This window comes from Erythranthe guttata, chromosome 6 (genome assembly GCF_056151865.1).
Source record: "Erythranthe guttata isolate IM_541 chromosome 6, IM_541, whole genome shotgun sequence".
NCBI lineage: Eukaryota > Viridiplantae > Streptophyta > Magnoliopsida > Lamiales > Phrymaceae > Erythranthe > Erythranthe guttata.
The window spans coordinates 16962351-16985887 of NC_142538.1; the positions used below are offsets into that span (position 1 = coordinate 16962351).

A 23537-nucleotide genomic window follows, 5' to 3' on the forward strand; every position below is an offset into this window, starting at 1 on the left:
CAAAACATCCAAATTAATGGGGAATACTCCAGAAGCTTGAATAAAAAATAAAATATTAAAACTAGAAGTTATACCATATGACTAAATCCAACTACTCTCATTTGATGGCCCTACTTGTAGCTACAAAATCCTGCAATCATGCGGTTATAAAAAAATATTTTTAATATTTGCAATTAATCAATTATTGTTTTTTTTTTTATAGAAAAATTAATCAATTATTGTTGATATGCATATTTATTCTTTCATGGGTCCCACTGCCTGTTTTCATAATTAGGCCTCCAACATGGTAGGACCAACCTCAAACATATTTTTCCCTACAATACATATCTTCCATACTTTTTGGTAATTATTTATATATATATTTTTTAAGATTTATTAATAATAATGTATATATAATATATAAAGAAAAACTATGTACAAGTTAATGTACAATCATTCAAAGTGCACTAGTTAAACTCTCGCCTCGTTCACGAGAGATGTAAACAACACTAGATAACAGTATGCACGAGAAAGTTTCAAAAGTTGGTGGTTATAGCAAACAATAAGAAAATAGTGGGGTAGTATTCTGACATGGGAAGACTTCAAGGACCAAATTGAAAAGTCTCATCTGTACCACTTCATAAATGAAAGGTTACTACTACGCTCACGCAATGCAATATCAAATGTGTATCTCTTTTTCTTTTTTCTTTTTTTTTTTTTAGGAAAATAAAATGCATTGTCATTTATTTACTGCCACAAAACATCTAAAAATCAATCAAAAGTATTTAAAAAAAAAAAAGTATTGTTCTAATAAATAGGAAGCCGAATTCGATCATGTTCCAGCTTTACGACGACCAACACGAGCAACAAATCCAGCTTTGATTGGAGCAACCGATCTCCCAGAACCACACTAACAAGAAATTTAGCACACGGAAAAAAAAAAATGAGCGACATTTCATATACACGAAAAAAGACGAGAAGTAAAGGGAGACGACTGACTACCTTTTCACATCTGAGAAAGAAGAGACGGTTTTCCTTAGAAAGGATAGTATCCGGACTTTTGCAGCCATTGCATATGACATACTCATCTGCACAGAATCCATTACAGCAACCAAGTTTTTAAGACACGAGCAAATATTAGGAACATAGCGGCGAATTCGAATTCTTCATCGAAAGTAAACTTACTAATATAGCGTCGAAGAATTCCCTCGAAATTCTTGGGAGCAAATCTGCCTTTAACAACCAATCTTTGTTGTCCATCGAGGGACCCACTTGTTCCCATCTCAGCCAACAAGAAAGTCATGACATGCTCCGGTTGTCTATGCATCCTATTAAAAAAAAAAGAGGATCGAAAATACCGTCACGTAATCACAAAGCATCAAATGCAGGTATTTTATTTAAAACAAAGATAGAGAAGTAATAGCTTACGTTTTGCAGAGATCCATAAAATTGACGAAAACAGTTTTCTTTGTGCCTTCACGAAGAACTTGAGGCGGCCTCATAACTGTCCTACGGCGATCTCCAGCAAGTTCGGGATTATTTTCACGCAGGATATTGAAAACTCGCCCGAGAAGCTACACAAAATCAAAAGATAATTATTTAATTTTTGGGAGAAGAAAAATTAAAATCCTCTCGACCGAACAGTATAGAAAACAACAAGCAGAAAATCGATCTGCCAACAGTTAACTCATACACCACATAACTCTGAGCAATAAAGTAAAAGAACTTACGTGATGTTTAAAGATTTCACAGTAGCAAGTTATTTTCATTTCAACGAGTCTGATTATGGTAACAAGCGTAGTTTTTTTTTTGGTAAATTACGGCCACCCCCCTGAGTTATGGTCAAATTACGAAAATCCCCCTCCTATTTGGGTAATTACAGGTAGAGCCACCCCTCAACTATGTACTACTATCTTACGAAAATACCCCTCCAGAGGTAAATTTATGGATGTTAAATCAGTAAAACCGAACCGAAATTTCGGTACGCCAACATTTCATACCGTTTACTGAACTGATTATACGATTTGATTCCGTAAATAACCGAATTACATAAAATTTAGGGTAAATTACACGCACACCCCTGAGGTATGCTAAAATAACTTTAAGGTCCCTGTGGTATCGATAATTACATTCAACCCCTGAAACATAGTTAAAAATTCTAATGGGATAATGCATTGGATACATTATTCCGTAAGGGTTCTAACAGACTATTACTTTTAGCTAGTGGTGGAGACAATATAGAGTTAGGGGGTGACATGGCTCCCGCAACATTTCTTAAATCACCCATAACTCTTTGTTGTCTCCACCGCTTCCTGAAACTAATAGTCTGTTAGAGCTCTATCGGAATAACGTATCCAATGCATTATTCCATTAGAGTTTCTAACTATGTTTCACGGGGTGAATGTAATTATCGATACCACAGGGACCTCAAAGTTATTTTAGCCTACTTCAGGGGTGTTGGTGTAATTTACCCTAAAATTTATGTAAAAATATTTAAAAGGAGGGGTGGCTGTAATTACCCAAACAAGAGGGGTTTTTTCGTAATTTGGTTATACCTCATGGGGTGGCCGTAATTTGCCCTTTTCTTTTCATTTTTATAAATCTTATCTAATACTCCATGCCAAGTCAAGGCATAGTGTTAATGAAAAAGCTGCTGACGGAAGTAAAAAACAATAAATACCGTCCATCTCAAAAAAACCACTATTCCTACCCAAGCACGTTTTTTCTAAATTTTAATGATTAAACAACTTCGAGCAGCTAGATTATATTAGAAGATTCCATTAAAATGCATTTTTCACCCGAATACTGTTCAAGGTCGGGAAAAAAGCAATTACCTCCTCATATTTATAATCTCGATCGCTTCCTTCCCATGGATACTGCTGCAAAACAATTCCTTCTCCTTCCTCATCCTCTCCAATGACATCTAAAGTTCAACAAAAAAAAATATATAATCGACAAAGAAAAAAATAAAGCTAGAGAAAAGCACAAAGCAAATGCAGTCTCAAACAAACAACTCATTACCATCGAGATCTTCCCCCACAGTCTCTTTTTCTTCATTCAGAAGATCGGTATGCGCCTGCAATGATTTTGCACAATTTTATATATAAAAAACGAGACTTTATCAATCATCATCATAATATAAATGGATGAAACTGTCACTCACTGCCTTTTTCTTTTTCTTTTTGAGACCAGCAAATGATGTTTCGAGACCTTCAGAAACTGCACAAGAACGTGATACATTTTACGATAGATATAGCTAAAGAATGAAGGTATATGAATAAATAAAAATGTACATGGGCAGAATGTCTTAAATACATACATACATACCAGACAAGCTCTCTGTTTTCTCGACCAGATTATTAACGGACTCATCTTCGGCTAGATCTTGAGCTACTGGCTTCTTCTTTTTCTTCTTTTTCGTTGGGTCAAAAGGAGCTATCTGCAACACAATGATACGTTGAGGACAAAATAAAAATACGGAACGATCGTCCAATTTTCAGCCTCATTTGCATAAGCAGTAGTTGTTTAGTTATAAAATGTACCCCTATTCAGCTCCAAAAATCTTACGTGACCACTATTTAACTCAACCAGCTCATAGCTAAATTCAACTTCGCGGGTGTTTATAATTTTTTTCTACTTTAGAGACATGCTAACTTTGAAAAATCGAACAAAGACAAATCCATCTTACACAGCTAGGATTGAAGTTCAAGTCATGTAAATTCTTCGAGACTGTAATAATCAGGAAAAGAAACCATCTTATTGGGAGTAATGCTAAGTTTAAATGCCGTTTTATCTATATATTTCTTGAAACCAAAGACAAAAAGGTAAGAGCTTTTCAATGAACGAAGGAAGATAGAAACTAAGTGAGGTGTCAAAAGATTAAACACACTAAAATACGGAAATAACAAAGGAAAAATGTCTTGTTCGACTAAATCCCCAAGGTTTTGCCATTGTCTATATTTATATTTTCTAGCTTTCTAACACTTAAACTTCAGAGAACTATTACCGAAACACCCAGACTCATCTTTTCGTAAGCTAAAAATTATCAAAAGCACGTGGATTAACTTAAAACAAAACCTTTCATGTTAAATGCAATAAAAATCGGAAAAAAGGGGAAATGTGCAGCAACTAAGAATCGACAATCGAATTAAAATTAGTAACAGTAATATATATTTTTTTATTGGTAAAACTAACATCTCCGACGTCATCCTTAACCTCCTCCTTGATCCCATTTTGATTTTCTTCCTCTGCCATGATTTGATTGAATTGATCTGCAACATAAATTCAAAAATGTAAACCGAAATTTCTCACAATATACATATATTAGGTATTAATTTTTTTTAAATCCCACGTTAAATATAAACTCCACGAAAACCAAATCCAAACGGAAATTTCAATAACAAGGATATTCGACAGATTTTCACACAAGAAATCGTGATAATATTCAACAAATGGAAGCGGAATATCAATTAAATTTTCACAATATTGAAGAACTTACGCGAAAACCCTAATTTTCGAGTCGATCGAAGAGGAGAAACGATGCCTCGCTGCTGCAAATTCAATAGATAGAAATAAGCTTGTTCTTTTAGGCGGATGTAATAATATAATTATTATTTACTTATTTAAAATCGGATTTATATAATAATATCATTCATTATAAAATATTTAAATTCAGAGGCTGTTTGGCTAAGCTTATAAGATGTTAAAAGGAGCTTATAAGATGTTTTAGAGCTTATAAGCTCTTTCAAAGTGTTTGGTAGTTTTTTTAACAAAGATTTTTTTTGTTAAAATAAGCTGTTGGAGAGCAAATAAGATATTTTTAAAAAAGTACATCCACCCCACCTTTTTATTTAACTTTTTATTTAAGATCTTATAATGAGTAAAAATAGGAAATAAACTCATTATCCAAACACTCTAAAAATTAATCTTAAAAATAAGATGTAACAGTTTATCAGCTCTTAAAACATCTTATCAGACATAAGAACTTATCAGCTGTTTAAAATAACCTTAGCCAAACACCCTCTTAAACCACTAGCTATAATACAATAAACTTTTTTTTGGTGAATACTTGTGGAGAAAAAAATGATATGCTTGCTAATATTTGCAATTTTGTATTTTAATTCTAATTTTTCTTATTACATTCTAGGATTTGTAAATGAATTGAGTCGACTCCATTTCGAGTTTACTGACGAACAACAATTGTTCATAAGCACATCAGCCAGCTCTCGCATTTTATCTATTGTAAAATTTTAATATTTAAAATACTAATAATATAACAATATATTAATGATTTTGAAGGCGTTTTATTGTGAAAATGTTAATTAATTCACATCTTACACCTTAACTAAAGTTGCTTTTGAAAATTAATTTATTATCTAATCTAAGAAATTTATAAGTTGTATATACAATAATCTCAAGGCATAATTTTTTTTAACAAATTATCTATTAGGGGTGTTTGATTAAATCTACTTTAAACACTTGATAAGTGTGTCGGTTATCTACTTGTTTTAAAAGTTGATAAACTGTTACGCTTTATTTTTTAAATTAAGGGGAAAAAAATTATATATGCCCACATCCAAAATGGACAAATTCAGTACCAAAATCAACATATCGATAAAAAAAGTCCTCATAAAATCAAAAGTAAGTATAAACAAATTTGTGCTCAAAAGAGGGAAAACTTAAAAAAAAAAAAAAAAAAAGTTGCAACTTTTCTACACAATCTCATTTGCATCTCTTTTTTGTGCATCTTCGGTTTTTCCCAAAGCAGCCGCTCTCTCTGCTGCCAATCTTTCTTCGAGTGCTCGAGCGCCTCTTTCCCTGCAATTATTTAATCAAGCAATGCAATTACATTACAAACGAAACATCGTTTATTTCTACACATTCTGTTACAAATTCACACAATTAATTTGATACTACTTTGACGAGATCTCTAATATTTTCGGTAATATTAGCTACTATGCATTGGCAAATTCGGAAAATAGAAAATAATCACAACTTCTAAAATTCTAATACATAGCTATCAAACATAAGATATAGATAACAAACCATTTGTAATACACGAGCAAATAAATATCCATTGGACGTTTGGTAATAAGCATAAAATTATTACCTCCTCCGAGATGCTTCGATCGAATCTGTACCAGATAATGAAGTACCTCCTCCTAAGTTATAGTCTCTCGACTCATCCAACGACTCAGATCTTTTCCCACATATCATCCGCTCAATAATTGTAGCAACGGGATCGATCACTGGTCTGCTCCCCCCCACACGTAAATTTGAAATGCAGAGATCAGAAAGAAAATAAAAAGGCAGCAAATACACCAACTAACAACTAAAAGAGTCGAATTAATTACCTTAAAAATTCAGGGAAGAATGTAGAGAAAGAAAATTCATCACTTGGATCGCCTCTTAGTCTTGTCTCTGGTTTACTTTGCCAGTATCTAAGGTAAATCCAACCTATATAGGTACCGAATAGAATGGTAGGAAGATACGACGTTGAATCTGACGTGAAAAAGCTTACAAATACCGACACCAATACTGCAAGAGAAGGCAACCACTGCAAGTGAAAATCACTTAGCATGTTAGAGTTTAGACTTTGCGTATTGAACTAAAAAGGGTAAATTACAACCACCCCCTGAGGTATGGTCAATTTACGAAAAAACCCCTCTTGTTTGGATAATTACATCTACCCCTCAACTATGATTTTTTCTTACACCTCCACCCTTATGGTGTAAAATTCAACATAATCATCTAGATTCCATGGAATGTGCTCTAGTTTGTACTCGTTTTGTGTAAAAATACAGTTTCTGATGCACCATAACTGATATATACAAGCCAAAATACGCATATTATGATCATCTTGCTTCAAAATGTGGAGTTCGGATGGGATAAAATGGGTACAAAAGTGATAATAATCCATGTAATCTCGAAGATTCCACTAAATTTGAAACCGCAAGGGTGGACGTGTAAAAATACAGTTTCTGATGCACCATAATCTGATATATACAAGCCAAAATACACATATTATGATCATTTTGCTTCAAAATGTGGAGTTCGGATGGGATAAAATGGGTACAAAAGTGATAATAATCCATGTAATCTCGAAGATTCCACTAAATTTGAAACCGCAAGGGTGGACGTGTAAGAAGATTTATAGTTGAGGGGGTGGTTGTAATTACCCAAACAAGAGGGGGGTTTCGTAATTTAACCATACCTCATGGGTGGTTGTAATTTACCCAAATAAAAAAGAATTCAATCATACTTTTGCTTTTATCTTCAAAAAGGACAGTTCTTGATCTGGTATTATCTGTTTGATGCCGACTAAGAATCCTGAAAGAACCCCTTGGAAACCGGATATAGGCAAATAGCTACACGGAAAGATAAAAAAAAAAAAAAATTAAGGATCATCTTTGAACGTTAGATGTAAAATACGGGGACCTGCTTTCTATTTGTTTATTTCGGTTTCATTCACATAAAATTTCAGTTCTTGCATCACTTACAGGTATGTTTCCTTCGTTGTGATGTAATACAATGAAATAGCCGTGACGAAAACACAGACTGACGTCAGAAAGTTGACAACAAAGATGAACTTCAAAAATTCCCTAGAACCCCATATGGGTTCAAGCAGCTTCCCGATGAAAAGAAGACCGATCGTGCTAATTATCAGCTGCAAAATAACAACCATGCTTGGAAAAATAGATATAAAAGAGACTAGGGAATAAAGTTGCATGACATAAAAAAAAAGCTACATACTCCATATGTCGAGTGTTCAAAGTATCCAGCTGTTATCAGATTCCATGCAAAAGGGATCGTCCTGTGATAAATCAAACAAAAATTCATTGTCATCGTTTTGATTTTTTTTTTTCAATCCAACTAAAGAGATGCTGTAAAATCCATGGTGCACTGGGATCGCTCGCAGCTACAAAAAAAATTTAGCACTAAAAAGACAAGTAATAAACCCTCTTCAAAACATGACAAAGTTCCTCCTCAAAGTTTTTTATTCAAATGATCATAAAATAAACATACAATTCTCCCTACCTTCCCATCAACAAATCAACTTAACTTGCTGCATTTTATAACTGATAAATCTCGTGCAACCTCGAATTTTCTCTTTGGACTCCTATTTACAGTAGCCAATCACTCCTATTATGAAGTATATGTCAATTTATAAAAAATCCAGGAATATAATACAGATAACATATGTGTTCCAAACCCCTCTTTTTCTGTAGATACAATCTACCCCCCCCCCCCCCCCCCCCCCCCCCCCCCCCCCCCCCCCCACCCTCCCCATGTCAATGTAAAATGTCGAATTGACATAATTTCAATAATAATCAGCCAAGAATGTAATCTATCCCAACAACCAGAAAAACTAAACAACTAGACGAACTATGCGTTTGTAACCTAGATCATGGCAACTAGGCTAATTCATCTAAAAAGCTACTCAAAACAACAAATCTATACATATACACAACAAGAACACACACACAGAGAAGATAAGAAGGTACAACAAGAAAATGCAGAAAAAACGAAAGCTTACTTTGCAGGGATGAGAGCAAGATAAGAAACAGCAGAGGGGATAATCTGAACAACAATGTGACCCACAATTAACACAACTGCCAGTCCTTTGCAAAGTTTTGTGAATCCACTGTAAATGCTCATTCCGCCGCCCTAATCCCACCAAAAATACACAAACATAATAAACACTTCTTTTCAACTCGATCTTTTCTATAGAAAAAATTGGGGGGAAATATCTACAATCCATTTCAGATCTAGTGACGAATGCATCGTTAAACGACTAAAATGTATCTATATGTATAAAATTATAAATATATAATCTGCAACAAGGAAGAACTCACTCCTGAGAGCTGTGAAGAGCTCATTATGGAGCGATCTGATTGCCGGATTGTTAATTGCTGATCTGATTTCGTTAGTATTATTATTGATTCTGCAACAATTCCGGCGGTGGCGCAGTCGGGAGATGCGGTGGTAGAAATTACTCAGTTTGGCCCTCTCAATTTTCCAATTAGATCCTTTTGTTTGGGGGTTCTTTTTCTAATTAATTATAATTTTATGTTGCTAATACTAATATCAGTGTTAAAAAAAAACAAAGACAAATGAATCGAGTGAACCCAGTAAAAGACAATTTTGCCCTTCCAACATTTTTGGTTAAAAGTAGTGTTTTTGATCTCCCATAAATTTCACCAAATAATAGCATAAAATTATTTCATTTGTATTCGGTCCGTAAAGTAAAGTACAATACACTATTTCAAATACTATTAGAATAAAAGACTTATTCATTTAATTGATCGATAACAAACAATACATATTAAAAGCAATTAAACACTTATTTGTAGATTTTTATCGATTACCAAAATTAATAAATTTTATTAATAAAGAGATCAATTACATAGAGAAAAGTGAGACTTATTAGTCTACTATTCTAACATATTAACCCACTAGGTTGTTCATTGTTCTCTTAAAAAGAAAGGGTTAAATATGAATCGGATCATTATACAATCACCAGTGTCGCATATACCCCATGTACTACAAAATGCAATAACATGGCCCCTCAACTTAACTGTCAACCCTCAAATATTTAACACCGTTAGTTTATCTAGTATAGTTACCTTTCTACCCTTACATTTGTATGACATAAATAGGAATTTCTCGATTTTATTACTTGGCCATTTTTTTACTTTATTACGTAACACTCCGGTGGCACGACAAGTGGTTCTAGAAAAATATGTTTTTTTATGTTTGGACGTAAAAATTGAAATTAGAATTACGCGAAACATTTTAAATCGTGAACTTTTACGCCGAAAGTAAAAAAAAAAAAACTTTTCAAACATCTAAAACGAATTTATAAATATTATCAAAAATAAAAGAAACTCATAAATATTGGGTGATTTTTAAGTCGGAAACATAATTGCAAAATTTCATAATTTAAACGGAAATTATAGATTATTTTCAGAATATAAACTTTTTTTTTTTCAGAAAATTCCGGTGAAAATTTATAGGCCGTGGAAAATAAATTAGTGAAGAAACATGAAAAAAAAAATTGAGAGTAAATTGAGTACAAAAGAGAAAGAAAGATGCGCATTTTTTAAACACAACCATGGGGGTATTTTCCTCCGGAATTGTCCAACATCTAGTGCAATAGTCGATCAACTTTGAAAATGGACGGATTCTCGGACATAGTTTAACAGGCAGGGGCCACTTTGTCGCATTTTATAGTACATGGGGTATATGCGACACTAATGATAATATAGGGGTACAATTTGTATTTAACCCTAAAAGTGTTAATAGTTAAACAATATGATAACCTAAATTTAAAATACACATTTACATCACTCATTGTAGAGCAAAGATTTAACATTTTATTATACAATCACTGTATATAATTAGAACTCTCCAACCATGTAGTACCTTATACAGCAGCCACCGCAATTTTCTTCGAATTATACGATAACCGGTCCAAATAAGCCTCTGCAATTGCAATCGACACCCTGTGACAAGCCACAGCCGATGCCACGAAGAACAAGGCAAACGAAGCGCAGCAGAACCTGAACAGTAACATGGGATTTTTCTTGACAGAATTTAAGGATTTAAAGAAGATAACTCTAATTCGACGGTCTCTCAATATGGATTCGTATTCGTTTTCGGTTGAAGATACTTGTGGGGTTTTTGCTATTGCGAGATTGAGAGCTTTCCCCAAGGCTTCACACATCGAACGGTGCAGTATATCGGCAACGACCTTGCCGAGCTGTTGCCGGTAAGAACTTGCCTCGTTCGAAACGAGTGCCCTTACCAATGAAGATCCATCCTGTTTGTTAGAATATAAATTCAGTTTCGAAGTTCGGAATAATAATATACAGAATGGTTTCTTACACTCGCTACCAGCTTAATATTCAGAGAAATTTAGGGGATGTTTCTGTAATAATATCAAAATTTGAGGGGGTCTATATGCAATTTTGACTAAACTCAAAGTTACTCAATATTTGGTCAAGGGTAAAACTGGAATTGAAAATTTTCAACAAATCAATGGTCAAATGGAGTTGAGTGTTGGTGAACTCAAACCTCAAGGGATGTTTGCGTAATTTATGTTAATATGAGGGGTCTACCTGGTAATAACCAGCTTAACAGTATTGTAAGAATTATACCTAGTCATTATAGTGAAGAATAGGGGTGGAAATTGGACGATGGAATCGGGATTAGCGCTTTCAAAAAATCCGATTTTTTCGCAAGAAAAACTAGATTTAATTCCATTCTAAAAAAATTGTAATCAAATATCGAAAATCAGAATTAAAAAACTTGTTCCAAAAAATCAGAACTGGAGGAATTATGAAATTACCATTTTTATTCACCTAAAAAATATAAAATGCATAATAAAATGGATATTATAAGTGATTTTTTTTTAATCAGAATTTTCATAAGCTTTTTCAAAAATTAAAATCATCGCAAAACGTAATCTCGTGTATATGCCAATTCTGGTCCAAAAAAATTTGAAAAAAATCGGAAATCGGAATTTTTTGAATTCAAAATGAAAAATATTGTTCCAAAATAGGAAAAATTCGGATCGGAATCGGTGGATATCGGAAATTCCGTTTTAATTTCCACCCGCGGTGAAGAACGAGGATATAAGCAAAACTTCAACAGTCAAACTCGAATCAGAGCAAGCCAAAAAAAAAAAAAATTTGCTCACCGCAGTCATTAGAAGTCTTCTTAAGACGAGGCCATTTTTAGACACTACGAGTCTCAAAGCCAGGTTTGCAAGATTGGCATCAGGGCCAACTCCATTTCCAGATTGAGAAAGAGAAGTTCGATTATTTAACGGCACCAAAGTTTGCATCACTTTCCTGAAAATCAAAACCATGATTTCATGAAATATTTTTTCTTCGTATTCAAAATTCGAGAAGAAAAGGCAGTAGCAATAAAATACCTAGTTGCTCCAACTCGTAAGAAGACAGCAAGCCTTTGCCATTGAAACTCTCTACTCTTGTTGAATATAACCTGAAAATTTAAACTACAGACAATAAATAAACCAACCCGAGATTCCCATATTGTAGGTCTACTCCAAATATTTAGAAAAAAGTAAAATAAATAAATAAATCATCTATAGGGTACCGAATACAATATTTTCCTGGTGGCGGCAGAATTGTCAAGAAGAAGCTTCTGAACAACATAAGGATATGCAGCTTCGTATGTCTTAAACGTTGGATCCGATGCTACTGCCAATCCTATGAAACAGAAATAAGGAACACATAAATGTTCAAAGAACGTGGCAGCTGCATACACACAAACGATATATCGATTTTGAAGATTAAAACATAATAGGATCCAACAAGTTATTTTTCAGTATCTTGCATATAAAGAAAGTAGACTAGTAGTTTTTGTAATCTGCAACATATATATATATATATATATATATATATATATATATATATATATATATATATATATATATATATATATATATATATATATATATATATATATGAAAATTTAATAGTGACATCCTATGACAAAAAGGTTTTCGATAAAAAATAGAAAGAAGAGTCAATTACCTTCCAAAGATGCCAGAGAACGCAAGACAAGTATATAGTAAGGTGGCATGCGGCAATGATACTTTATTGCTACAGACCATATTTTGCTCAGTACCTGCAAGATAAGTAATCAGACAAATAATTACAAAAAATTGAATAATGAACTAAACATTGAGTAAACAGCAGTCTCGGAATTTTTAGGCATCTCCTTATAAAAGTGAATTCTAGAAGAAATTATAAATCATATCCACTCAAATATCAAGAAACGTTTTAAAAATGGATAAAGCAGAAACGACATGATCACTAACACAATATTTATCTAGAGTGATGCTTTCTGTGCTCAGGCTCCTCTTTTATGTTAGCACATAAATCACAAACTAACTCTAAAAATCATTAAATTTTACAAAGTAAAGCTAATTAGTAAAATTACAAATAAATAGTCATGAAGAGTTGTTATTATCCAAGTCAGAAGATTGCCTCGTAGGCCGTAGCAGATAGTAAGGTTGATCCATACATGATACTCATAACTCACCTGACTAAACATGGCATCTGGCATTCCATTGCTAAATTTCAACTCCCCAAGGGAATCTTCGAGGGCCTGAATAAATTTCACACAAAAAATCAGAAATTAAAAATTAATTGAAATGATTAAATCAGAGTAAATGTAAAGGAGAACAAGGGATACTACCAGGGTGAAGCGCGTTATGTTAGTTCCAGGCCTTATAACATCCATCTCAGTCAAATCGTTCACAAGGGATGTCCAATCGCCATTTACTATGTGAACAATTGAAGCAAGCATTGCAAATCGGTGTTTTGTCTCCATTCGACAAACCAATCCAAAATCAAGAAACCTATTAGAACAAAGATGTGAAAACAATCACCAAGTGTTAGATGTTTATTGAACTGTTCAAATATTAATCATAAAGCATGTGAGAATTAGCAGTTGAGCGAATACCCTATTTTTCCAGGGGATATGTAACGCAAATTTCCAGGGTGTGGGTCAGCATGCATTAGGCCAGTGTCGAGAAGTTGAACCAGTGATGCCTCCACACCATTCTTAACCTGAAATTTTCGTGCAGCAGTATAAATAAGCTCTTATTTCCTGTCACTATTCTGCAAGTTTTCACAATAAGTATATGTCCCACGAACCTTATATTAAGTTTCGACTGCAATTGTACACTTTATTTTGAGACCAAAAAAATTGCGGGCTTATATGTGACATCAGTGAGGTTTCCTCTAACCTTAAATGTCATAGCCATCTTTTGTTCAAATAGATGATTGTTTTCTAAATGTGACAATCTTACGAGAGAAGTGCTTGTTTAGTCTCTATATATGAAACTATATAACCTCCTTCATGATTTTTTTCTAGTTTAGGCTTGTTTCTTTCGAAGAAATATATGCTTTCTTGCTACTGAATCGATGAGAAAATGTGTCTATAATTGTACTAAATTCATCCAAATAGTTCTTTTTTGAGAATTAACAGATACCCATACCAGATCAAGAAGCTTTTTGTTGGATTCCTGAGAAGACACAGATAGTAAGTCATTCGGACTGTCACCATCCATCCATTCCATAGTCAGAACTCTCTTCTTGCTCAAATGCGGGAATATTTTCGGTAAACAAATAAACGAATAGCGAGAATGAGCTTCCTGCAATGAAATGAATCAATTACAGTCAATAGCAATTTAATAATCACGGGCTAGTACAAGATATACTGTTCTAGTGGTGTAAACTCAGTCGAATGTGGAATCAAAAAGGTAAAAATATGGCGATACTTTCACATGAAGAAGCAGAAAAAGCAGTTAACTGAATTATGAAAAAGGTGAATAGCAATTTTGTTTTCTCAAAATATGGTCACGTCTAGCAAACGAGGGAACACCGAGAAAAGGTTATCCCATTCATATCACCGTTCTTCAAATTAATCTGTAAGAAAACTTCATAGATTTATCCATGCATAGAAATTTCTCTACATACAAAGAGTTTTAGAAAGAATTACCAGGAATTCAAAAGCATTCGCAGCCTCCAAGTTGTAATCTAACTCCCCAATCAAGCCTTTTCCAAGTTCATCCGCATACAGACGAAGGTCGTTTTTTCTTTTTAGTATCTTTTGCAAAATCCCTAACTGAAATAATTATTCAAAAGTTAAATTTCAGCATTAAATCCCACAACCGTAGATCCTAAACACAAGAATTGAGACGAACCCCTATGCGGAGAATATAAATATCTCGGACAACACCATGGCGTAAGTCAGGACGTTGAACTTTCACAGCAACATCAATTCCGTCATAAGTACTTGCCTTGTAGACCTATAAATGATAAATGGTGACATGCATAAACATAAAAAAGACTCAGTGTCTGTTATGTAATTAAATTATCTCTTTTCTTCTTTGTGACATAGTACGGAAATCTTTTACACCTGTCCAAACGAAGCTGCAGCTACAGGCTTCTCAGAAAAATAGCTAAAAATTGTCTCCACGGGAGAACCAAACTCTTCCTCAATAATCTTCATAGCTTCAGGTCGAGGGAAAGGAGGGATTTGATCATGAAGTTCCGACAGTACCTGCAATCAGAACTTCAAACAGAAAATGAAAATGAAAAACGAACCACCCACTATAACTAGTTAATGTTTGTACCAAGAAATAGCATGCGAAGCTAAATACTATAATTGGCATCTTTTGGTTCCCAATTGTAAAATTGGACTAGGGGAGGTCCAATACACAAATCCCCCAATAAAAGCTTATTTTTTCATAATTGCAGGCCGGCCCGGAAAGTTGTTGCACTAACCAAATATCAAATAAGGCCTAATTGTTTAATTAATCATGACTTATCCTACCAATTAAATGAGCCCTAACATGACTGTTTCGGAAAGTATATATTGTACTGTGCAGGTAGCAGTTACTGTTAGGTTCCAGTTGACTATCATACTTATAGTATCAAGTAAAATAAAATGCCTAACGTTCAACATGGGAAACAACCTTGACCAAACCACTTAAATTGCACAAGATTTCGAACAGAGGTCGATATACTATAAATCAGTTAACACAAAATTCTTCGTATATATTGAATTTAAATTAAATAAAGATGGTTCAGTCTCGCACCTTTGAGATTTCATAACCAATTACATCTGGCCTTGTAGAAAGGGACTGACCAGCTGCACGAAAACAAGGGCTTGCATCAGGAAATTCATAATCGATCAAAATCATTATGTGAAACACTACAGTATAACTGTAAATAGCTGAACTAACACTTTAAGTATCTTGTCTTCCAACTTCTATTACAACGACATAGAACACGTACTACCTTTTATAAAAGTGGGGCCCAAGTTTAGCATTGTTTCTTTTAATACTATCCCAAAATTGTATTCAGAAGCCTTTTCACGAGAATCCTCGTCGGCAGCAGAACTGATACTAGAGATCCTTAATTTGATTGTAGCGGAAACAAAGGCAGTAAAGACCTTCCACAAGATAAAATCGAGTAAGATGCAGTTCATCAAATATTACTGCAAGACGACAGCTCTTGTGCATTGATTGAATATGACCCAAAGAGTAATCAACAATAGCTTTCAGTGATCCAAATTAAATAAATCATACCAACTAAAAAGTCATGCCGGAATAAAAGTTGGCAGTTAAATGATATGAGTTTATACATTTTGCATTCTCGAGTTTCGAGTACCACGTTTACTATTCTGGGAGAATTCATTCGTTCTATCAAAACTTATCTTCTTTTATCATTATGAATTCTAGATTCGCTGTGTGATTAATTATCTATCTATCTAGGGTTCTTAATTACCTCAAGAAGCCGGAGAGCAACTACATGAGGCCTCAATGCGAAATACTCTGCAACTTCCTCTGCGTCGTAGATTTCAGGAAGAGGCTTCGTCCACATCTTGGATCGATAATAAAAATAGCCAAAATACACTTCCAACGCTTTGAGGTCGGACATAAACAAATCCACTCCAGAAATCTCTGTAGAAAAGAATATTCAGATTTTTCATTTCCTACTTAATCACGAGAATCAGGTAACCGCGACAAAATGTACAGACAATACCCATGTACAACAATTATCGACTTCCTTGCCGATGTATATCCCAACGCAGACTTAATTGAAATTTATTGAGCAAAATTTGTCATACTTTTCAACCTTAATGAAATCAAAAATCACTTCCAATAATCACTTCCTACTTCAATTCACTAAACAGCACATTAATTGTCCAAAACCATTCTCATACTTCAATTAATTCTGAAAAATCTCATGCAAATTCAAACAATTAATTAATTAATTAACTACCTGGATAGTAAGGCTGAGGCCAGGATGGAGGCGGAGCGAACGCCGCCGCCTGTGGATCCTCCACATTCCGCAGCCATATAAAATCCTCCACCGATTTCGACACCTCCGGGATCCGAAACGCCTTGTTCGCCCATTGCAACCCTTTCCCCAAACCTGCTTTCAGAAACGCCACGTCTTTCTGCACCACCTCCACAACATTCCCCAACCCACCGCCGCCGCCGCCATTTTTACTCAATTTCTGGTTCCTCTTTTTGCTGGGGCTGATGACGTGGCTGCCGCTCCTGTTGTGGTGATTCTCTCTGGTTCTCGGAGCGATTCCTGTAGAGCAGAGAACAGTGACCGCCGGCGACGGCGACACTGACGCCATGGAAGCACGAATTTTCACAGGCTTCTGAGCAGTGGGGTTTTGGATAATCAGTTTAATCACGAGATTTAGGTGGGAAATGTACTGTGAATCATTAGCTCATGTGAATTAGTTACTGGGATTTCGCTTTTCCAATTTGTGAAGAGATTGGAGAGTATACCAGAACAGATGAATTTGGTTTTTTTTTTTTCTTTTTTTTTTTAAGGGTAAATTTCATTTTACGCCTGCTACTCTCAATTGCATCGATTTGCCCCTTGTATTTTGCTCGATATTACTTTACCCCCTTCTACTCTCAATTGCATTTGCCCATGTACTTGAAAAATTATCTCAATATGGCCCTAATCGTTATTTTTCAGACTTTTGATCTTCTCACCATTTAGAGGGTGTTTTTGGCTAAGCTTATAAGATGTTAAAATGAGCTTATAAGATGTTTTAGAGCTTATAAGCTCTTCCAAAGTGTTTGGTGATTTTTTTAGAAAAGATCTTATTTTTTTTTAAAATAAGCTGTTGGAGAGCAAATAAGATCTTTTAAAAAAAGTACCTCTACCCCACCTTTTTATTTAAGATCTTATTATGAGTAAAAATAGGAAATAAGCTAATTATCCAAACACTCTAAAAATTAATCCTAAAAATAAGACGTAACAGCTTATCAGCTCTTAAAACATCTTATCAGACGTAGGAGCTTATCAGCTGTTTAAAATAAGCTTAGCCAAACACCCTCTTAATCTAAGTCTGAAAATTACTAAAAAGTCATATCTCCCAAGTTAAATAATTATTAAAAAAAAATTCAAAAAAAAAAAACAAACAAAAGATGAAAATAATAAAAAAAACTCAATACAACAAGAAAACATGTCCACGACGTCAGCCACAATTTTTAGTCAGCCACAATTTTTATTGAATCTTGAAAGATCACATATAATTTAGTTTTGTTTGAAGAAGAGTAAGAAATGCCACTGTATTTGCTGATGAGAAAATCTAGCAATGCATATCTTTGCTAAATTCTCATCTCCAAGTACATTGCATTTTCTTGGTATGGTATTTACCCAGTTTCAATTGAAGTAAATGGCACATTTTGTTAGGTGAATAAACCAAATGAAAAACTTTTTATTTTATTTTTATTTATACAAAGCACAGCTATCGAAACCTAGATCTGATTGGAATCACTCAATTTTTTGGTCAAGTCTCCCACCCAAACCCCACTTCATCATACTTGAACTCTCTTGTGTTTGTCTCACTCAGAAGTGAATCTCAATCGCTCATCAAAGAATAAAAAATCAACAAAAATTCAAATTGTGTGTGTTTGTTCCACTCTCTCACTCTCATAGACTCTCATAGACTCTCTCTCTCTCTCACTCACAGGAAGACTTGCTATATAGATGGAAAAGTTGATTTGTCTCTAAAGTATAGAACAAGAAACGAACGGCCATCGTCATAGTCAAACGGTTGTATCGCGGGACAATACCCAAGAGTCATTACGTGTGGAGGTACGAACAGATGAGAAATATAGTAAAGAGAAAGTTAAAAATTAGATTGTGGTGCATTAGAAATTGCATTTTTGCACAAAACAAATAAAAATTAGAGAATATTCCACGGAATATAGAAGATTATGTTGAATTTGACACCATAAGAGTGAACGTATAAGAAGATTCGTAGTTAAGGAACGTGGTTGTAATTACTCGAACATAAAATATTTTTTTCCTAATTTGACATTACCTTAGGGGATGGTTGCCGTAATTTACCCAATTTTTATATTATGTGTCATATGCATCTACTTTATTTTAGACATAGTAAAACGTTACCCCCATTTTTCCACCTTTGATTTGAATACAATTACACACATATATGCATATGAATGTCTGTAAATAGTATCCACTGGATGTAATATTGAACAAATTATGTAATTAGTCTGTAAAATTTCTCAGTTAACAAACTTAACAAATCATTCGAAGGATAACATTGTTCGTTTGAAGATGTGCGCTATTAATTCAACGAAATAATAACATTTAATTGATGGCTCTAATTGTTAATGCATATTTGAGTAAGCATATGAATCGTGCCAATCGGATATTTTACTAGTATTTATTGTTTTGTCGACAGAACTTAATTTTACTAGTATTTCTTGTTTTGTCGACAAAACTTAATGCCGGTAAATGAACAAGAGTAAAACGAAAATATTGGTCTTATTATATGATGATGTTATAAATAGATCGCCTTAAATAAGAGAGGTAGGATGAGCTGGGAGATCAAAGTGGATCATTGCTCACGTGCTAGATGACCCTGAGATACTTGCGAACAGAGAACACGTAAACTAGGTGATACGCGTTTTCCTCACGTATAAATTACCGCAAGTATACGATATCGCATTTTGCAGAACAGTGGTTCCGGATATCGATCCACAGGGACCTTGTAGATTCAAATGCTGAGTAGTGTAATTATATTATCGTTATATTATCTAGCCGATCGTAAATAAGTGGATTGGTGATAAACCCTAATTTAAAAGCATGCAAGATCGTAAACATGCAAATATGGAATGTACGTAAATAAAGTACGACAACTCAACGCGGGGGACTTCGATTTAAAGGGGACTTCTAGGGCCAAATCCACCTATGTATAATCAACAACGATCTACAAATCCGTTATCTAACGCCACATTCCTATTCGTTAACCCAGACGCTAAAGTACTCTAACCCCCGTCTCCAGTGTAGTTAGAGTCTACCCACAGGTCCGACGTCTCCGTTCAGAACCTGCTATTAAGAGAGCATTTAGGCCAAGTCCTTAAGGGCTACCCGAAGTGCATCACGTCTCCGTTTCCACACCCCGAGCTATGTTTTCCTAACTTCAAACAAGAAATCCTCTCTCGAGTTCATTCCTATTTAATATCAATCTGAGAGCTGATCAACACAATCAGAAGCATTTAATACAGGAAAACATAAACGAAATCAAAACACGACAAATAGATAGCAGAAATGACGATCGAAATCAATATATACAAGGCTTCATTACCCTAGAAGAAAATGTTCTTAGTTCATAACAAACATAGTATCAAAAGAATGTACAAAGGAAATGAAGAACAAAACGTAAAGAAATTGCGTAAGAAAAAACCAAGTCGGAACCCCCGTTGATGATTCCCGCGAAGAACTGTCGAAAACCGTAAAAAGTCGAAGAAGAACGAAGAGTGAGGGCTTGCTTCTATTTATAGTAAATTGCAAAGCTTCCTCAAGAAGCTTTGCTTTTTAAAATATCTGCCCTCGAAAATCGTGCCAGATCGCGATCCAAAAAAGTCGGATCGCGATCTGGCTTCTCGAAAAAAACGTGAACCGCCATCCCAGATCGCGATCCAGGAAGTGCGGATCGCGATCTGCCCCAAAATCATGATGCTACTGGAATTTGTCACCAGATCGCGATCCGACTTTCCTGGATCGCGATCTGGGTCTGAATCTTGCTTGCTACTGGAATTTGCATCCAGATCGCGATCCGACTTTCCTGGATCGCGATCTGGGTCTTAATGATCACTTTCTCGGCTTGAAAAATCGGTTTCGCTTCCAAATGGCTTCGACTTGGCAACAAAAGCTAACAAAACCTAAAAAAGGAAATAAAACAAGAAACGCAATAATATATACAAATAAAGCCGAAACTCGGACGAACGAAGACCAAAACTCGAAGATTTGATAAGCAAAAATCGTGCAAAACGACCACTTATCACACCCTCAAACTTAGATCTTTACTCGTCCCGAGTAAATCAAAACGAAACTACAACAAAAATGAAATAAAAACAACAAACTAAACTAGGCCACTAACGTAGGGAATCACGATTGCATTTAGCGTATGCAACAAGCCTTTGAACCCCTGGGTACCCCCAAAGGACGAGTTGTGTCTCGTGAGGGTTTTCAGACAACACACCCACAAAGTTGCCGGATTGGTCAAAGCATTGCAATTAATTCTAAAGATAATACGAGCTAGATAACCTAAAATCTCATAATGACCCATGGCTTTAAGGTATTCGACTTTCCTACCGACGCAATTAGTTGTTTCTACACCAAAATGAAAGATAGACTCAAGAATCCGTAATTAAACAATAAACACAATCATCGAGGGTTTTGAGTAGAAATGTGGGTGAAAAGTAAGTTTTGATTCTGAAATTCAAAAACTCGAGTTGGGCATAAGTAGGTCTTTTTATTCAATAAGAAATGACAACAACGATATATTGTGATTTTCATCACAACTTTTTTCTTCTTTTTTTTTTTTTTATTTTTTTATCGAATAAAAACGTAAAGACCCTTGATAGAACTTCTAGCCAACAACTCGAAATCGTGAACACATAATTCAATTCTAACTTGCCCCCCCAAACCTCAGGCTATTATACCCCTCAGAAAAATGCGCTCAAGCTTAATCGGAAAGGATTCGAAAGACTATCCACACAAGTTGCAAAAACGCAGTCGGAAGGTTCATCTATAATTAGCCGGTGATCCATAATTTCAATTTTAAAATCAACTAGCCCATCTACTAATTCATTAATTGCTTTGCTTCAATAGAACCCGGAAATGCAAATTACACTCGATCCTAAATGAAATGCATGTGACAAACATAACACAATAACAGAAATCAAAATACATAAACGAAACTAAATTATATGATATGCATGCAAAAGACCAAATCAAAATAAGATAAATAAAATAAAATAAAAACAAAGTCTAGCAAAGATACATCGTAAACGAAATATCAATCCAACGACTTATCCCACAACAAACGAACAAAACAAACAGGTTCAACACACACCACCCTCAAACTTAAATTCTAGCATAGTCCCTATGCTCAAAAGCAAAATAAAAAATAAAAGGGATAGAAAACACAACGTCCCCTAGTTGTCTTGATCGTCCTCGTGGGCTCCTCCCTCATCTTCCTGTCGTCCCCGCTCGTACTCCTCCCAGGCCTGTGCCACCAGTGTAGTGGCTGCCGCTTGTGCTCGTTCGTCGGCGGCGGAGGTTGATGCTGCATCATATCGAGGCCGTGGTGGGAACGGCCGTGGCTCGACAATGTCATCGGTCCTGCACTAAAGCGCTGCAGCCATGGCCTTCATCATTTTCTTGAACCATCCCACATTTTCCTCCATAACATCCATCCATTGGCCGACATACTCCGGGAGTTGTGGTTCTGCTTCTTGTCTGCCTCTTCTGGCCCTTTGTTCTGGTCGAGCCGCATGAACACCTGAGGGACCAGCATCTGGTAAGTCTGAGTCGCCCTCGCCTAGGGGTCCACTCACTGGCTGGAGCTTGTGGTAAGGGAAGATAGGCTGTGGTGACCTGGTGAGCCGGTCATCAGCGTATGTGGGGACCCCTGCACGATCACACAGTGTAGTGATGAGGGAAGGGAACATCAGACCTAGAGAGGTATCACCTAAGCATCGTCGGATCTCAGCGTGTATTATCGCGCCCACATTCACAGGTGTCCTCTTCATAATGGCATACATCAGTGTAAGACGTGTGGCATAGGTCTTGGCCGTCGACTTTGTGGGCATGAGCCTGCTACTGACGAAGTACATCCATACCTTCGCTTCCCTTGAAAGTTCCCCCCGACGGAACCAGTGCTCTCATTTTTGCCACTTCGAACCCCTAGGGCAAAGAGTCTGAATCAGCTCCTCATAGGTCGTTGCCATCTTCAGTTGTTGAAACGGCTCGGTCGGGACTTCGGGTAGGTGGAAAAACTTGTTGATTGTAGCAGCGTCATAGCGCACCTCTTTGTCACGAAGAACGACCACCGACCCCTCGTGAAAACCGGCATTGGCATAGAAGAGCCTCACTAGATTCTCGTTGTAGTCCTCCGGTCGTTTGTGTAACACCCCGCGTTTCCGATACCTGGTTTCCGTATTTTCCCTCTCGTCTCCTTTGCATGAATATGTGTTGTATGTGCGAATTTTATTGATTGCTTTTCAATTTGCTATATTTGCTATTTATGTGAATTTATGTGAACTAATGTGCATTATATGTCTACATGAATATTTTTGATTTTATTCTCTATTTGCGCAACTAAAATGTATTTTATGTGTTTAATATAATTGAACACGTGAAATTATGTGATCTACGTGAATTTAGTTTTAGTAATATAAGAATTTATTTTCTCACACTAGAAAGTTTTTATGCTTAATTGATAGTAATTTCCTCTCTTTAAATTGGCTATGATTGTATGTGTTGCATGCATACACTTATTCCATGTGCATTTCCACTTGGCTTTTCATTTAGCATTATTTTTAAGATAACTTAAATGAAATTGCCTAGAAGTCCCTCTAGATTATTTCAAGTTTCTCCTAATTGCAAAAAAGACCCCTCTTCATACTTACTCATTAAGAAATACAAGCCTCTCCAATTCTA

At 35.3% G+C, this 23537-nt stretch overlaps 3 protein-coding genes across 3 annotated transcripts; all 3 read right to left on the reverse strand.

The window, feature by feature from the left end:
- Positions 1 to 593: 593 nt before the first annotated feature.
- Positions 594 to 4615, reverse strand: LOC105955687 (eukaryotic translation initiation factor 2 subunit beta). Its single transcript, XM_012979468.2, has 10 exons — positions 4478 to 4615; positions 4174 to 4250; positions 3307 to 3418; positions 3143 to 3198; positions 3001 to 3055; positions 2814 to 2902; positions 1408 to 1553; positions 1165 to 1307; positions 982 to 1067; positions 594 to 889 (listed from the first exon to the last, which is right to left on the reverse strand). Exons 2-10 carry the CDS (start codon positions 4231 to 4233, stop codon positions 812 to 814), a joined length of 825 nt encoding a protein of 274 aa, XP_012834922.2. The 5' UTR covers positions 4234 to 4250; positions 4478 to 4615; the 3' UTR covers positions 594 to 811.
- A 974-nt stretch (positions 4616 to 5589) lies between these two features.
- On the reverse strand, positions 5590 to 9062 carry LOC105955421 (rhomboid-like protein 19). Its single transcript, XM_088820002.1, has 8 exons — positions 8835 to 9062; positions 8516 to 8646; positions 7732 to 7792; positions 7479 to 7645; positions 7241 to 7346; positions 6333 to 6535; positions 6089 to 6232; positions 5590 to 5796 (listed from the first exon to the last, which is right to left on the reverse strand). Exons 1-8 carry the CDS (start codon positions 8856 to 8858, stop codon positions 5691 to 5693), a joined length of 942 nt encoding a protein of 313 aa, XP_088676128.1. The 5' UTR covers positions 8859 to 9062; the 3' UTR covers positions 5590 to 5690.
- An 896-nt stretch (positions 9063 to 9958) lies between these two features.
- ATATH8 (Protein kinase superfamily protein) lies at positions 9959 to 17547 on the reverse strand. Its single transcript, XM_012979467.2, has 16 exons — positions 16809 to 17547; positions 16311 to 16486; positions 15822 to 15975; positions 15620 to 15672; positions 14938 to 15081; positions 14723 to 14827; positions 14518 to 14643; positions 14015 to 14170; positions 13477 to 13583; positions 13210 to 13372; positions 13054 to 13119; positions 12543 to 12636; positions 12103 to 12215; positions 11918 to 11988; positions 11681 to 11834; positions 9959 to 10801 (listed from the first exon to the last, which is right to left on the reverse strand). The coding sequence occupies exons 1-16, from the start codon at positions 17173 to 17175 to the stop codon at positions 10406 to 10408; spliced, it is 2445 nt and encodes an 814-aa protein (XP_012834921.2). The 5' UTR covers positions 17176 to 17547; the 3' UTR covers positions 9959 to 10405.
- Between the last annotated feature and the right edge of the window lie 5990 nt (positions 17548 to 23537).

Excerpts from the sequence above, each read along its gene's own strand:
- LOC105955687 (XM_012979468.2), bottom strand. The coding sequence starts at position 4,233 with ATGGCAGAGGAAGAAAATCAAAATGGGATCAAGGAGGAGGTTAAGGAT. Across the intron at positions 3,419-4,173 it reads TTAAGGATGACGTCGGAGAT|ATAGCTCCTTTTGACCCAAC; the intron begins GTTAGTTTTACC and ends ATTGTGTTGCAG. Across the intron at positions 1,068-1,164 it reads AATTCTTCGACGCTATATTA|ATGAGTATGTCATATGCAAT; the intron begins GTAAGTTTACTT and ends GATTCTGTGCAG.
- ATATH8 (XM_012979467.2), bottom strand. The coding sequence starts at position 17,175 with ATGGCGTCAGTGTCGCCGTCGCCGGCGGTCACTGTTCTCTGCTCTACA. Across the intron at positions 15,976-16,310 it reads TTGCTCTCCGGCTTCTTGAG|GTCTTTACTGCCTTTGTTTC; the intron begins GTAATTAAGAAC and ends ATCTTGTGGAAG. Across the intron at positions 14,828-14,937 it reads CTGCAGCTTCGTTTGGACAG|GTCTACAAGGCAAGTACTTA; the intron begins GTGTAAAAGATT and ends TATCATTTATAG.
- LOC105955421 (XM_088820002.1), bottom strand. The coding sequence starts at position 8,858 with ATGAGCTCTTCACAGCTCTCAGGA. Across the intron at positions 6,536-7,240 it reads TTTTGAAGATAAAAGCAAAA|TGGTTGCCTTCTCTTGCAGT; the intron begins GTATGATTGAAT and ends TTTCACTTGCAG. Across the intron at positions 5,797-6,088 it reads ATCGAAGCATCTCGGAGGAG|GGAAAGAGGCGCTCGAGCAC; the intron begins GTAATAATTTTA and ends AAATAATTGCAG.